Below are 13,277 nucleotides of genomic sequence, written 5' to 3' on the forward strand. Positions count from 1 at the left end.
CAGATACAAAGAAAGAGCAGTCAATTTTTATAGTTCACGAGGGTAATAGAGAATGCAGGCAGATATATATATATATACACACACACACACACACACACACACACACACACAGACTGACAAACACACCGAGAAAGAGACGGAGAGAGAGAAAAGTTCAATAACCGCTGTTTATCACACTCAGTGAAGAATAAAGCTCCCATGTGTGCCATGATTATCTGTGTGTGTGTGTGTGTGTGTGTGTGTGATATGCGATTTTTTTTTTCAAAGGTAAGCGAACTTTCATGCAGTCAACAAAATGATAGGAGAGTCCTTGGACGTTTCGATAAAGAATACCGCTGATTCATAATTAATTGTGCGTGCTGCGTCACCTAAAACTGACATCTCTCTCTCTCTCTCTCTCTCTCTCTCATACACACACACACACAACACACACACACACACACACAACACACACACACACACACACACACACACACACACACACACACACACACACACACACACACACACACACACACGACTAGATTTTAAACAGGCGTAGCGAAAATTGTGCCATAAGTTTGCCAGAAGTTAGCAACGGAACGAAAAACAAACCAGGACATTGTGGAAAGTCTGCCTGCCAGCAAAGCTCCACTGTCGTCATGTGGAAGACACGGTGACATGTGGGTGACATGTGGGTGATATGTTTTCCATGTGGCCAACTTCTTGGCGGGGCCGTTTTACACGAGTTGGTTTCATTGAAGGGGTGATCATGAAGCATGAGAACACACACACATACACACACACATACACACACACACAACACACACACACACACACACACACACACACACACACGCACACACTACACACACACACACACACACACACACACACACACACACACACACACATGACTAGATTTTAAACAGGTGGAATTTAAAATCAGAGCGAAAATTGTGCCAGAAGTTTGCCGTAAGTTAACAACGGAATGAAAAATAAACCAGGACACTGTGGAAAGTCTGCCTGCCAGCAAAGCTCTACTGTCGTTATGGGGAAGACACGGTGACATGTGGGTGACATGTGGGTGACATGTTTTCCATGTGGCCAACTTCTTGGCGGGGCCGTTTTACACGAGTTGGTTTCGTTGAAAGGAAGATCATGAAGAATGAGAACACACACATATACACACACACATACTCAGTCGCGCGCGCACACACTACCCAAACACACATTGCACACACATGCATGCATGCATGCATGCATAGCCTACATGTATGCACACACACACACACACACACACACACACACACACACACACACACACACGCACGCACACACACACACACAAACACAACTCTACACCACACTACACCACACACACACACATACACACACATACACACACACACGCGCGCGCGCGCGCGCGCGCGCGCGCACGCACGCACGCACGCACTTTCCCACAACACATCCATGCCAGTGCATAATAAGCACGCACGCTGAGCGCTCAACCCAACGTCAAGATTTTCGCTTCGTGTAAACCCGCCCACGGAAACGAGACCACAGAGCTAGATCCGTCACCGCACACGTCACCACACACAGCGAAATAACAGAGGGGACAATCTAGCTCCGTGGCGTCCAGAGCACAACAGTCCACACACACACACACACACACACTAGCTTCGTGACACTTACGTCTCACACACACGCACTGGATGCTCCGAAAATATCGTCTGGACGCTTCAGAAATGGATGAAATTTGCTAGTTATGGTGCATTGCGTATGCCGGACTGCGGTTCTTCCACATACCAGCCAGTTGAAGAGTGTTTATCTTCATAAATATGTGAATTATTCCTGGATGGAAGGGAAATTTGCCTTCAGCGAAACCCACTTTTTCGCGGGAGGTGTGTGTGGTGTGGACGTTGCGTCTCGCAAACTTGAAAGCAGTTTATTTTTGTACACAGTGATTTTGAAAGAAAATTGTGTGAACCATCCGACTGAGCAGGTAAGGAGACGGCATGATAATTAATTGTGAATATTTACTCCCGTGGTTAGAACTACGTTTCAGCTTGTTGTGTCGTAGTAGTATATGAAGGGTTCTTTGCATTTAGGCATGTTGCGTTGACAGCAAAAGGTATCAGTGCGTTGTTTTGGCAGGTGAGTATGGTTGGGAGGGGCGGGGGAGGGGCTGGGGCAGGGGGGTGAGGAGAGGGGGGATAAGGTCTCCTTGTCACTTGCGTGTATCTATAGGTCATGTGTTGTTGGCAGGAAGAAGAGCAGTGATCCGGCTTTGGGTCACACAGACTTCTCATCATATGACACAAACGGGAGAAAGGGGAAGTGTTGAAGGTTCACGTGGGGATGTGTGTGGAGGGGGAGGATGGGGGGTGGGGGGGCTGGGTAGGGGTGCGGGGGGGGGGGGGGGGGGGGGGGTTCAGATTCGTGATTCTTGGAAGACATGTAATAGGTGTTGAAGTGTATAAAATGTTTACTCAGTGTATAGGCAACATACATGAGTCTGCCAGTCTTTTGGTTTGGAGGGTCTTGGGATGCGTTTTTGTGGGTGTACGTGAGTGCGTGCATGTGTGTGTGTGTGTACGTGCGTGCGTGCGTGCATGTGTATGTTCGTATATGCACGCACGTGAGTCCGTGAGTGAGTGTGTGTGTGTGTGTGTGTGTGTGTGTGTGTGTGTGTGTGCATGCATGTGTATTCATGTGTTGTCATGTATGTTCGCGCGCGTCTAGTTGTGTACGTGTATGTGCAGAGCCTAGAGAGAGAGAGAGAGAGAGAGAGAGAGAGAGATTGTTTACTTTGAACTGGAATGACATGCCACACCCTTTCTTTTCTCAAAACCAGCCCGCTCACCCATTACCAATCTATTCATTCCTAACACCCACTGAACCGTATCTGTGCACAAAATTCTGGTCACTGAACACTTTTAATTAATTCCATAATAATCGTATGTCCTCCTAGTGTGCGTGCTGGATCCTGACATACTTGACATATTTCGATACGCGAAAGGGCGTGGTGTGTGTGTGTGTGTGTGTGTGTGTGTGTGTGTGTGTGTGTGTGTGCACATGTATATGTGCGTGCGTGTATGTGTGTATGTATGTGTTGAGTGAGCGAGTGTATGTGTTTGTGGCTGTGCGTGCGTGTATGAGTGTTTATGCGTGAAAGAGAGAGAAAGATAGAGAGAGATTGAGAAGGAGGGGGTAATGATAGAGTTGGCAGACACTGATAATGCAGGTCACTGTTTATCTTGTGCAGAGGAAGAGTAGGGGTAGGAAGGTGGTTGTGGTGGGGGGACTATCTCAGGATTAGAAAATGACTCATGCGTCTTGTGTGTGGAAACCAGCCTGTTGACAGAGACGGTTTCTGTCGTTATGACCCCCCCCCCCCTCCCAAAACACACTCATACACGCAATCATACAGAGAGAGAGAGAGAGTTGAATTTCATGTCTCATAGATGTTAGACACACGGCCATTCAATTATCTGCACACAGAAACACAGTGACAAGGTTCACCTCCCATCTCCCCCCCAGTTCTGTTGCTCACCCCAGCAAGACGGTTCATCTGGTAATGTTTGAACACTGAACAATGTTACCAATTTCTCGAAACAGTCTGTGGAGTCTTTTTTTTCTTTCTTTTTTTTTAAATCTTCACCCCCCTACCTCTGACACACATACAGATAAATTTACGTGTATGCTTGTACCTGATCTGATATCTGGATCCGGGTGGTGGTGGTGGTGGTGGTGTGTGTGTGTGTGTGTGAGAGAGAGAGGGGGTATTTTAACTTTCATTGCTAGTGCCTCGCCATCGAGAGACAGACAGACAGAGAGGGGGGGGGGGAGGGAGAGAGACAAATAGTCATAGGGTGGAGGGGTATTTTTGTCCCTCTGCCTTAACTTGTTTTGCTACTGCCTCGCCAGTGGTAAGAGAGAGAGACAGAGAGGGGATGGGGGGGGGGGGGGTGAGAGAGACAGTCATAGAGTAGGGGGATATTTTTGTCCCTTTGCTTTAACATGTTTTGCTACTGCCTCGCCAGTGGTAAGAGACACGGACACGGACACGGACATTGTTTATTGCCATTGACAATTCTATCCTTTGGCAAGGGGAACAATGTATGAACGAAAGAATAACGGCGGTTCACAGAGAAGTTGACACATTGCTAAGTGTAAAAAGAAATTCAACGACAAACAGCAACATCAGAATCATGAAATACACAACATACTGTTACGATTAAAAAGGAAAATAAAAAAAGTTCGACCATCCAACTTTCTAGAAAGTCTTTCAGAATTATAAACTGTGGAACTGCCATCAGAGTAACAGTGTTTTTTCGATAAATTTTAAGGCTTCCGAAGATAATTTCTTTTTACGACAATCCCAAGCTTGGGCGATAAATTTCGCTAGTGATCTTATTCTTACTTCATCATCTATCAAAAGCGTATTGGTAGGTTCGTATTCTCTAAGTTTTCACCGTTGAAAATTAAGCATTTCTTTCGAATTTCTTCATAATACTTACACATCTTCTTATGAACTACGGTATTATCTTATGAACTACAATATGATTTGAAATATACTACAATATGATTTGATACCTAATTATGTTTATATATGCATATGTATACATATATGTATACATGTACATGTAGACATATGCATGCATGTGTGTATATGTGCATATATGTATGTGCATAAGGGTGTGCGTGTTTAGGAATGAGTGTGTGCAGGTGTGTGGGTGTGTGGCAGTGTTCCCTTTATTATTTTTTATAATGATGATGTTGATTATTGTTGTTATCATTAGTAGTAGGGGTGGTGGTGGTAGCAGCAGTAGTAGTAGTAGTAGTATATGCCATCATTATTATTGTTGTGTCTTATCGTTATTGTTGTTTTTGTCACAAGGACAGATTGGAAGACAAGGCAATGTCTGAAATCTTTATCCTTGAGTATTAAAGTTTTTGAATCTGAATGTTATAACGTGGATATGCCGTTTCCAATCCGTTTGACCAGCATTGGACAACTCTTTAACTCACTCAGTACGGCCAGTCCTCTCTTCTCCACTACACAGACCCCTCGGATGTCCAGTGGGTGTCTGAATGACCCAGCCTTTAGCTTCCGTCGTCAGAATTGTGGTATTCTTTGTCAACATTCGCCTTTTCAGTATAACAGCCTTCCGCTTGCAATATTTTGATGATGGTAATTGGGGTGAAACGCTGTTAACGTCGTCTCTTTCGCCGTTCGTATGGAGAGAGTTAAAAATGGGTGGTGCCTGTTGTGGAGCGCCGTGCCAAGTGACGCAATGAAACAGATCACTTTTCAAGTCTTCAGAAGCCTCTCTCAGTCTCTGAGCAATTCTTTTCTTTTTCTTGTTTTTCTTTCTCTCATTAATATGTGGAACACACACACACACACACACACACACACACACACACACACAGAGCTTTTTGATTCGCTTGTTTTACCTATATTATCATATGGATCCGATATTTGGTTCCCATGGGCTGAAACTAAAACTACCAATTCATTCAACACAGGAATAACAGATTTCTTTAGAAATTGTATTTCTTCGAAACATTCACATGAACAAATGCGTATAAAATTTTGCAAACTGCTTCTAGGGGTACATTCTAAAACAATGAATCTGCCAACTCTAGCAGAACTGGGCAGATTTCCAGTTGGAATTCATATTGCATGCAGAGTTCTTGACCACTGGACTCATATTCTGGATGCACATAAGGATAGCCATATCATGTCGATGATGAACCAACCAGACACAATTGAAAATCCCTGGATACAATTTGTAAAGAATATTCTTCACAATGTAGGATTAGGTCATGTTTGGAATAATCAGTCGACTTTTAGTAACAGCAGACTTAAATTTACATTACGCCAACAACTAAGAAATAGATATGTACAATTCTGGAAACAGAGAAAAACTGAATACAGCAGATTAGACTTCTACAACAAAATTAAAAGAAACGATTATCAAATTGAGAATTATCTAACTGATAAAATCGATCCTGCTCACAAACAAGCTCTTTGTCAACTCAGAATAAGCGCACATTATTTAAACATCGAACGAGGAAGATTTGCAAACATTCCCAGAGAAGAGAGGTTATGTGCTATATGTGAAGTTGTTGAAGATGAATTACATTTCTTAGATACGTGTATCTTATTTCATAATTTGAGAAACCATCTAATCACAATTATACAGCAGTATGATCATCAATCAAATGTGATCTCTAGAAAAATACAAAACAATATCCTAAAACCAAGTGATTTATTCACCTGCGATGACTGTCAAAAAACACTCGCCAACTATGTATTTCAGTGCATGTGTATTAGATGACCGTTTATTTCTTTGCTCCCTTTGTTTTTTGTTGTGTCTATTAATCCTTTGGGATTTTATGACAATAAATGAAGTCAAGTCAAGTCAAGTCAAGTCACACACTACACACACACACACACACACACACACACACACACACACACACACACACACACACACACAGAGAGAGAGAGAGAGAGAGAGAGAGAGAGAGAGAGAGAACTTATGACAAGCGTAAATACTGTTTCAATGCTATAACAGTAAACTGTGTCGTTTCTTTCACTGAATGTTCTTTGTGTATGTACTGTTCAACTATGGCATGTCGCATGGGGCACGTGAGCAGGGAGAAAGAGAGACAGAGCTGGACACTAGCGGAAGAGGCGGACCGAGAGACAGACATGCAGAGAGACAGACACTGGACAGAGAGAGAGAGACATACAGAGAGACAGACACTGGACAGAGAGAGAGAGAGATACAGAGAGACAGACACTGGACAGAGAGAGAGGGGGAGACATACAGAGAGACAGACACTGGACAGAGAGAGAGAGACATACAGAGAGACAGACACTGGACAGAGAGAGAGAGAGACAGACACTGGACACAGAGAGAGACAGACAGACAGACACTGGACAGAGACAGACAGACAGAGACATACAAAGAGACAGACACTAGACGGAGAGAGAGAGACATACAGAGAGACAGACACTGGACAGACAGAGAGAGAGAGAGAGACATACAGAGAGACAGACACTGGACAGAGATAGAGACAGATCGAGACAGACCGAGGCAGGCAAACATACAGAGAGGCAGAGACAGACACTAGAGAAAGAGAGAGAGACCGAGAGAGACATACAGAGAGACAGACACTGGACAGAGATAGAGACCGAGAGAGAGAGAGACCGAGACAGACACACACACATACAGAGAGGCAGAGACAGACACTCAGCTAGCGGAAGAGGCGGAACGAGAGAGACAGACACTGGACTGAGAGAGAGACCGAGACAGACAGACATACAGAGACGCAGAGACAGACACTAGAGAAAGAAAGAGTGACCGAGAGAGACAGACACCGGAAAGAGAGAGACAGAGACGGAGAGAGAAGGGCGGGGTTTCCTTGACTATTCCGGTGAATGAAGGGCTGTGAGCAATGACGGCATTGATGTGGTGTGTATCCTGCAATCCAAGGACTGCTTTCCTCGCTCCGTCACTCGGCCTCCGCTTCATCGTCATCAGCAGCAGTAGCAGCAGCAGCAGTATTTGTATTTGTATTTCTCTTTTTATCACAACAGATTTCTCTGTGTGAAATTCGGGTTGCTCTCCCCAGGAAGAGCGCGTCGGCTACTCTACAGCGCCACCCTGCCACCTTTTTTTTTTTTTTTTTTTTTTTTTTTTTACCTGCGTGCAGTTTTTTCTTTTGTTTGTTTTTCCTATCGAAGTGGCTTTTTCTACAGAATTTTGCTAGGAACAACCCTTTTGTTGCCGTGGGTTCTTTTACGTGCGCTAAGTGCATGCTACACACGGGACCTCGGTTTATCGTCTCATCCGAATGACTAGCGTCCAGACCACCACTCAAGGTCTAGTGGAGGGGGAGAAAATATCGGTGGCTGAGCCGTGATTCGAACCAGTGCGCTCAGATTCTCTCGCTTTCCTAGGCGGACGTGTTACCTCTAGGCCACCACACCACATACAGAGAGACAGCATCATCATTATCATCATCATCAGTAGTAGTTGTAGTTGACATGTTGTTGGTGTTGTTACTTCTGATACTTACGTAATGCTTGTTTTGGGCCAGGGGCCAAACTCAGCTTTCTGTTATAAACATGGAGTCGTCTGCACTACAGGCTGCCAGCTGGTTAGAGCGGAATAGCAGCTGCCTTAAGGCGCTTATCATTCGTTTCCTGTGTCGTTCAGTCACGCTTCATTACAACTGTTGTAGTTCCTATTATCGTTACCATCATCATCGGTGCTTTAATTGGTGTAAGTCATTATCCTGTTGATATCGTCATCAAACATCATTATCGTCATCAATTACCATCACTAGTCAGCATAGTCATTATCGACCACCATTAGTCAATCAATCAACATTTTACCGCTTAATTGTCAGGCTGTCTACAGAATGGCTCTCAGAATAACACCGGGTACTGTTAAACTGTTGGCTTCACCACCCAGTGCAACAAACACACGCTCACCATCCACCCCATCACCCGTCCAGTCGGGTAATTTCAGAAACCGTTGGGGAAGGGGACGGTGGTCAGTTCAGTGGTCAAATCAATGGACTGGTCAGCGGGAAACACGGGGTATCAATAACTGATCATTAAGCCTGTCATTGGCCGGTCATAATTATTCAAGTAGTGGTGGTGTTGTGTTCATTCCGAGATCAAGAGTTATATAATTATATGATCAGATTAGTCTCGCTTCGATTTGGTGACTGTAAAAGTGGTATGTGAGTGTGTGTATGTGTGATCGATAGGTGATAGCGTACCAGTGTAATAGTTCTGTTATGCCAGTAACCTGTGTGATCGATAGGTAATAGTGTACCTGTGTAATAGTTCTGTTATGCCAGCAACCTGTGTGATCGATAGGTAATAGTGTACCAGTGTAATAGTTATGTTATGCCAGTAACCTGTGTGATCGATAGGTAATAGTGTACCTGTGTAATAGTTCTGTTATGCCAGTAACCTGTGTGATCGATAGGTAATAGTGTACCTGTGTAATAGTTCTGTTATGCCAGTAACCTGTGTGATCGATAGGTAATAGTGTACCTGTGTAATAGTTCTGTTATGCCAGTAACCTGTGTGATCGATAGGTAATAGTGTACCTGTGTAATAGTTCTGTTATGCCAGTAACCTGTCCGTCCCCTTCACATTGTGTCTGTCAAATACATGTTTCGCATTGAAGCAGAGGGATTCTGTGTGTCTGTATGCTTGCCTGTCTGTGTGTCTCTCTCTCTGTCACTTCTTTCCCTCTCTCTCAATCTTCATGTTCGTCTTCCCCCTGTCTTTCTTCTACCCCCCATCTCTCTCTCTCTGTCTCTCTCTCTTTCTCTCTTTTCTCTCTCTCTCTCTCTCTCTCTCTCTCTCTCTCTCTTTCACACACACACACACACACACACACACACACACACTTCTTCCCCTGCCTCTCAGTTTTCATGTTCCTCTCTCCCCTGTCATCCTTCTCTCTCCCTGTCTCTCTCTCTCTGTCTGTCTGTCTCTGTCTCTGTCTCTCTCTCTCTCTCTGTCTCTGTCTGTCTGTCTCTCTCTGTCACTTCTTCCCCTCTCTCTCACTCTTCATGTTCCTCTCTCCCCTGTCATTCTTCTCTCTCTCCCTCTTTCTCTCGCTCTCTCTCTGGCGTTGACTCAGGCCAGATTGAATGTGCTTCCTTTAAATAATAATGTTAATAGGTACACTGAAAATGATCTTTGAAAGCATCGTCCTTTTTGCCAAGGTCAACTGGAAGATGAATACCATTTGTTGTTTGTTTGTTCTGTATATATTGATTTACGGAGAATATTTCTTCAAGACTGTTTAAATATGTCTCTCAGTACACTTCTTCGATCAAACAATAAGAAGAGAAATTGCCAAGTATCAAAATTTATTTTCCATGCGATCAAAAGGAGAAATCATATACTCAGACCTAATTAAGTAGAATTAATGTCAGGTCCATGAACATTGTGATATTGTGTGATCTATTCAAGTGTTATAATACCCCTTCCCATGCCCACCCCTTGTCCCCTGGTTTTCAATTGTGGTCCATGGCCAAGGTTCATTAAAACATTTTCGTTCGTTCATTCGTTTGTTCTCTCTCTCTCTCTCTCTCTCTCTCTCTCTCTCTCTCTCTCTCTCTCTCTCTCTCTCTCTCTCTCTCTATCTCTCTATCTCTCTCTCTCTCTCTCTATCTATCTATCTATCTATCTCTATCTCTATCTCTCCCCCCCCCCCTCTCTCTCTCTCTCGCTCTCCCTCCGCCGCCCCCCATCCCCCCCACCCATCCAGCGCTTTCATAATGAAGTACTTTTTGGCGTCTAATAAACGGTGAGTAACCCATTGGCCCTTTATGGCAGTGTATGATTTTTTTTTAAACATAACTCTTCCGTATCATTGATAACTAGCTGTGTCGTTCTTTTCATGCAGTGTAAGCGTATTCATTTTACCCTCTGTTGATATCTCGTAGGGAAAGGCTCTGGCTATGTGATCCGCTAGAACTGTGACGGTGGTTCTTCCCGGTTTTGGTGTTGTTGTTTTTTGTTGTTGTTGTTGTTTTTTTCCATGTCTGTTATCATTATCATCATCACCATCATCATCGTTAGTAGTAGTTGTCGTGGTAGTAATCGTGGTAACAGCAGCAGTAGTAGTAGTAGTCGTAGTAGTAGTAATAATAGCAGCAGCAGCAGTTGCAGTATTGTTAATGTTATTATGCTGCTTTTTTTCTTTATATATATATATATATATTTCAGACTGAACGAGGTTTTGTTGTTTTGAACGTGGTTCTGCTTCTGGCGGTTCATTTCCGTTACATGTCCGAACTTCCGCCCTGAGGTAGCCCTTAACGTGCTGGGCAACAGGCCAGACTGATTGGGTCATTGACTGGCTGACTGATTAACTGATGGCTAAGGTAGCCCTTAACGTGCTGGGCAATAAGCCAAACTGATTGGGTCATTGACTGGGTGACTGATAAACTGATGGCTGAGGTAGCCCTTTAGGTGCTGGGCAATAGGCCAGACTGATTGGGTCATTGACTGGCTGACTGATTAACTGATGGCTGAGGTAGCCCTTTACGTGCTGGGCAATAGGCCAGACTGATTGGGTCATTGACTGGCTGACTGATAAACTGATGGCTGAGGTAGCCCATTACGGGCTGGGCAATAGGCCAGACTGATTGGGTCATTGACTGGCTGACTGATTAACTGATGGCTAAGGTAGCCCTTAACGTGCTGGGCAATAAGCCAAACTGATTGGGTCATTGACTGGGTGACTGATAAACTGATGGCTGAGGTAGCCCTTTAGGTGCTGGGCAATAGGCCAGACTGATTGGGTCATTGACTGGCTGACTGATTAACTGATGGCTGAGGTAGCCCTTTACGTGTTGGGCAATAAGCCAAACTGATTGGGTCATTGACTGGCTGACTGATAAACTTATGTGACTGCCCGGTCTGAATGACAGTTTGACTCGATGTAATCTGACCGGCTATTCTAATCATTCTGACAGACTGTGATCTGACTGAATCTGATAACTAATCTGGCTGAATAATCTGACGAACTGACTGATGCCATCTGCCTGTGATGTGACTGTGATGTGACTGAATCCGATGACTAAGATTTGACTGAATCTGGTGACTAATCTCTCTGACTGATTTCACCGGCTGATTTGACCGGCCGTTTGGTTAACTGGCTGACTGATTGGTTCACCGATGGATCAGCTGGCTTATTGAATGAGTGACTACCCCCGAAAACGGAGTATGGCTGCCTACATGGCGGGGTAAAAACGGTCATACACGTAAAAGCCCGCTCGTGTACGTTCGAGTGAAAGTGGGAGTTGCAGCCCACGAACGAAGAAGAAGAGACTGAGTGACTGATCGATTGATCGACAGGAAAGAGGGCATCGATCACCATGAAGACCTCAGCGATGCCGAACGGTGATGGCCCCACTACGTACGGGCGACTGGACCAGACACCGCGAGCGGAGACGGACGGCTTCGAGCACCTCAACAACTTCGTCCTCTTCAACGACGGCCGCAAGGTCATGGTCAAGGCCATCCGGTCTCAGGAGGCCCTGACCTCCAACCTCGTGCAGTGCTGCCGCCTGCCGCTGTCGCCCGATTGTCGTTACTACCGCATGACCGTCAAGGAGATAGATGACGGTTTGTGAGAGTGGTGTGTGTGTGTGTGTGTGTGTGTGTTGGGGGTGGAGTGGGTGGGGATGATGGTGGCCGTGGTGGTGGATGGGTGTGACTGAGGTTTGGGAGGGATGTATGATTCTGTGTTTGGGGGTTGGGGATGGAGGATAGGGGTTGATGTAGAGGGAGGAGGTGTAAGCAGTGTCGATGTGTGTGGTGTGGATGTGTGTATGTATCAGCGCTGACACGTTCGTGCGTGTTTGTGTGTACTCGCGCGGGAGCGTACGTGCATATGTTTGTATTCTTGTGCTGTATTGTGCCGGTATGTGATATTGTATACGTATTGTTTCATTGGAGTTGCTAAGAGCCTACTATACGGAGAGGTGGCCCCATAGCAGAACTGCATGCTATTCCTGTGTCCGTGCACGTGTCCAGGTCAGTTCGTGATGTTCGGGCTGACCAACAAGTGTCTGCCTGGCTTCCCGCTCTGGACCATTGACCGCTCCGTCCGTTACCATAGCAACGACGGCGGCGTCTTCAACGGAGGACTGGGCATCAGGACCTACCATCCGTATGGCTGTGGTGAGATGTTTCTACAGTCATGTTCGTGTTTCGGCTTCTGTTTTGTTTGTTTCGTTTTATTTATTTATTTGTTCATCTATCTATCTATCTGTCTATCTATCTATCTATCTATTTAGTTATATATTCATTTATTTACTCATTCATTATTGTTAGTCGCGGTGCTGCTGCTGTTGCTGCTGCTCTCCTCCTCCTCGTCCTCCTTCTCCTCTCCTTCTTCTTCTTCTTCTTGGGGTATTCATAGGAATGTGGCAGAATGGTTAAGACTCCCATCTGCCAGTACACACAATCCGTGAGGGTCTCTCCCAAGTTTGACCGGAAAATCAAACTGAGCGTCTTGTCATTCGGATGAGACAAGAAACCGAGGTCCCGTGTGCACTTTGCGCACTGAGAAAGAACCTGTGGCAACTTGAGTGTTGTCCTCTGGCAAAATTATGGAGAAGAAATCCACCCTGATAGTTACTCAAAGATATATATATATACATATATCATGTTTATACATATGCATGCACTCAAGGCCTGACAAAGCGCGTTGGGTTACGCTGTTGGTCAGGCA

The 13,277-nt window shown here is 45.0% G+C and overlaps 1 protein-coding gene across 1 annotated transcript in view; it reads left to right on the top strand.

Annotated features, from left to right (window-relative positions):
- Positions 1 to 1,646: 1,646 nt before the first annotated feature.
- The window catches only part of LOC143280992 (uncharacterized), a 39,972-nt gene continuing 28,341 nt past the window's right edge, over positions 1,647 to 13,277 (top strand). Inside the window, exons 1-3 of the mRNA XM_076585845.1 lie at positions 1,647 to 1,984; positions 11,897 to 12,166; positions 12,578 to 12,724. Of these exons, the coding sequence (XP_076441960.1) occupies positions 11,917 to 12,166; positions 12,578 to 12,724 (397 nt within the window). The 5' untranslated portion in view covers positions 1,647 to 1,984; positions 11,897 to 11,916. The remainder of the gene's footprint in view (positions 1,985 to 11,896; positions 12,167 to 12,577; positions 12,725 to 13,277) is intronic.

This window comes from Babylonia areolata, chromosome 4 (genome assembly GCF_041734735.1).
Source record: "Babylonia areolata isolate BAREFJ2019XMU chromosome 4, ASM4173473v1, whole genome shotgun sequence".
Lineage (NCBI taxonomy): Eukaryota > Metazoa > Mollusca > Gastropoda > Neogastropoda > Buccinidae > Babylonia > Babylonia areolata.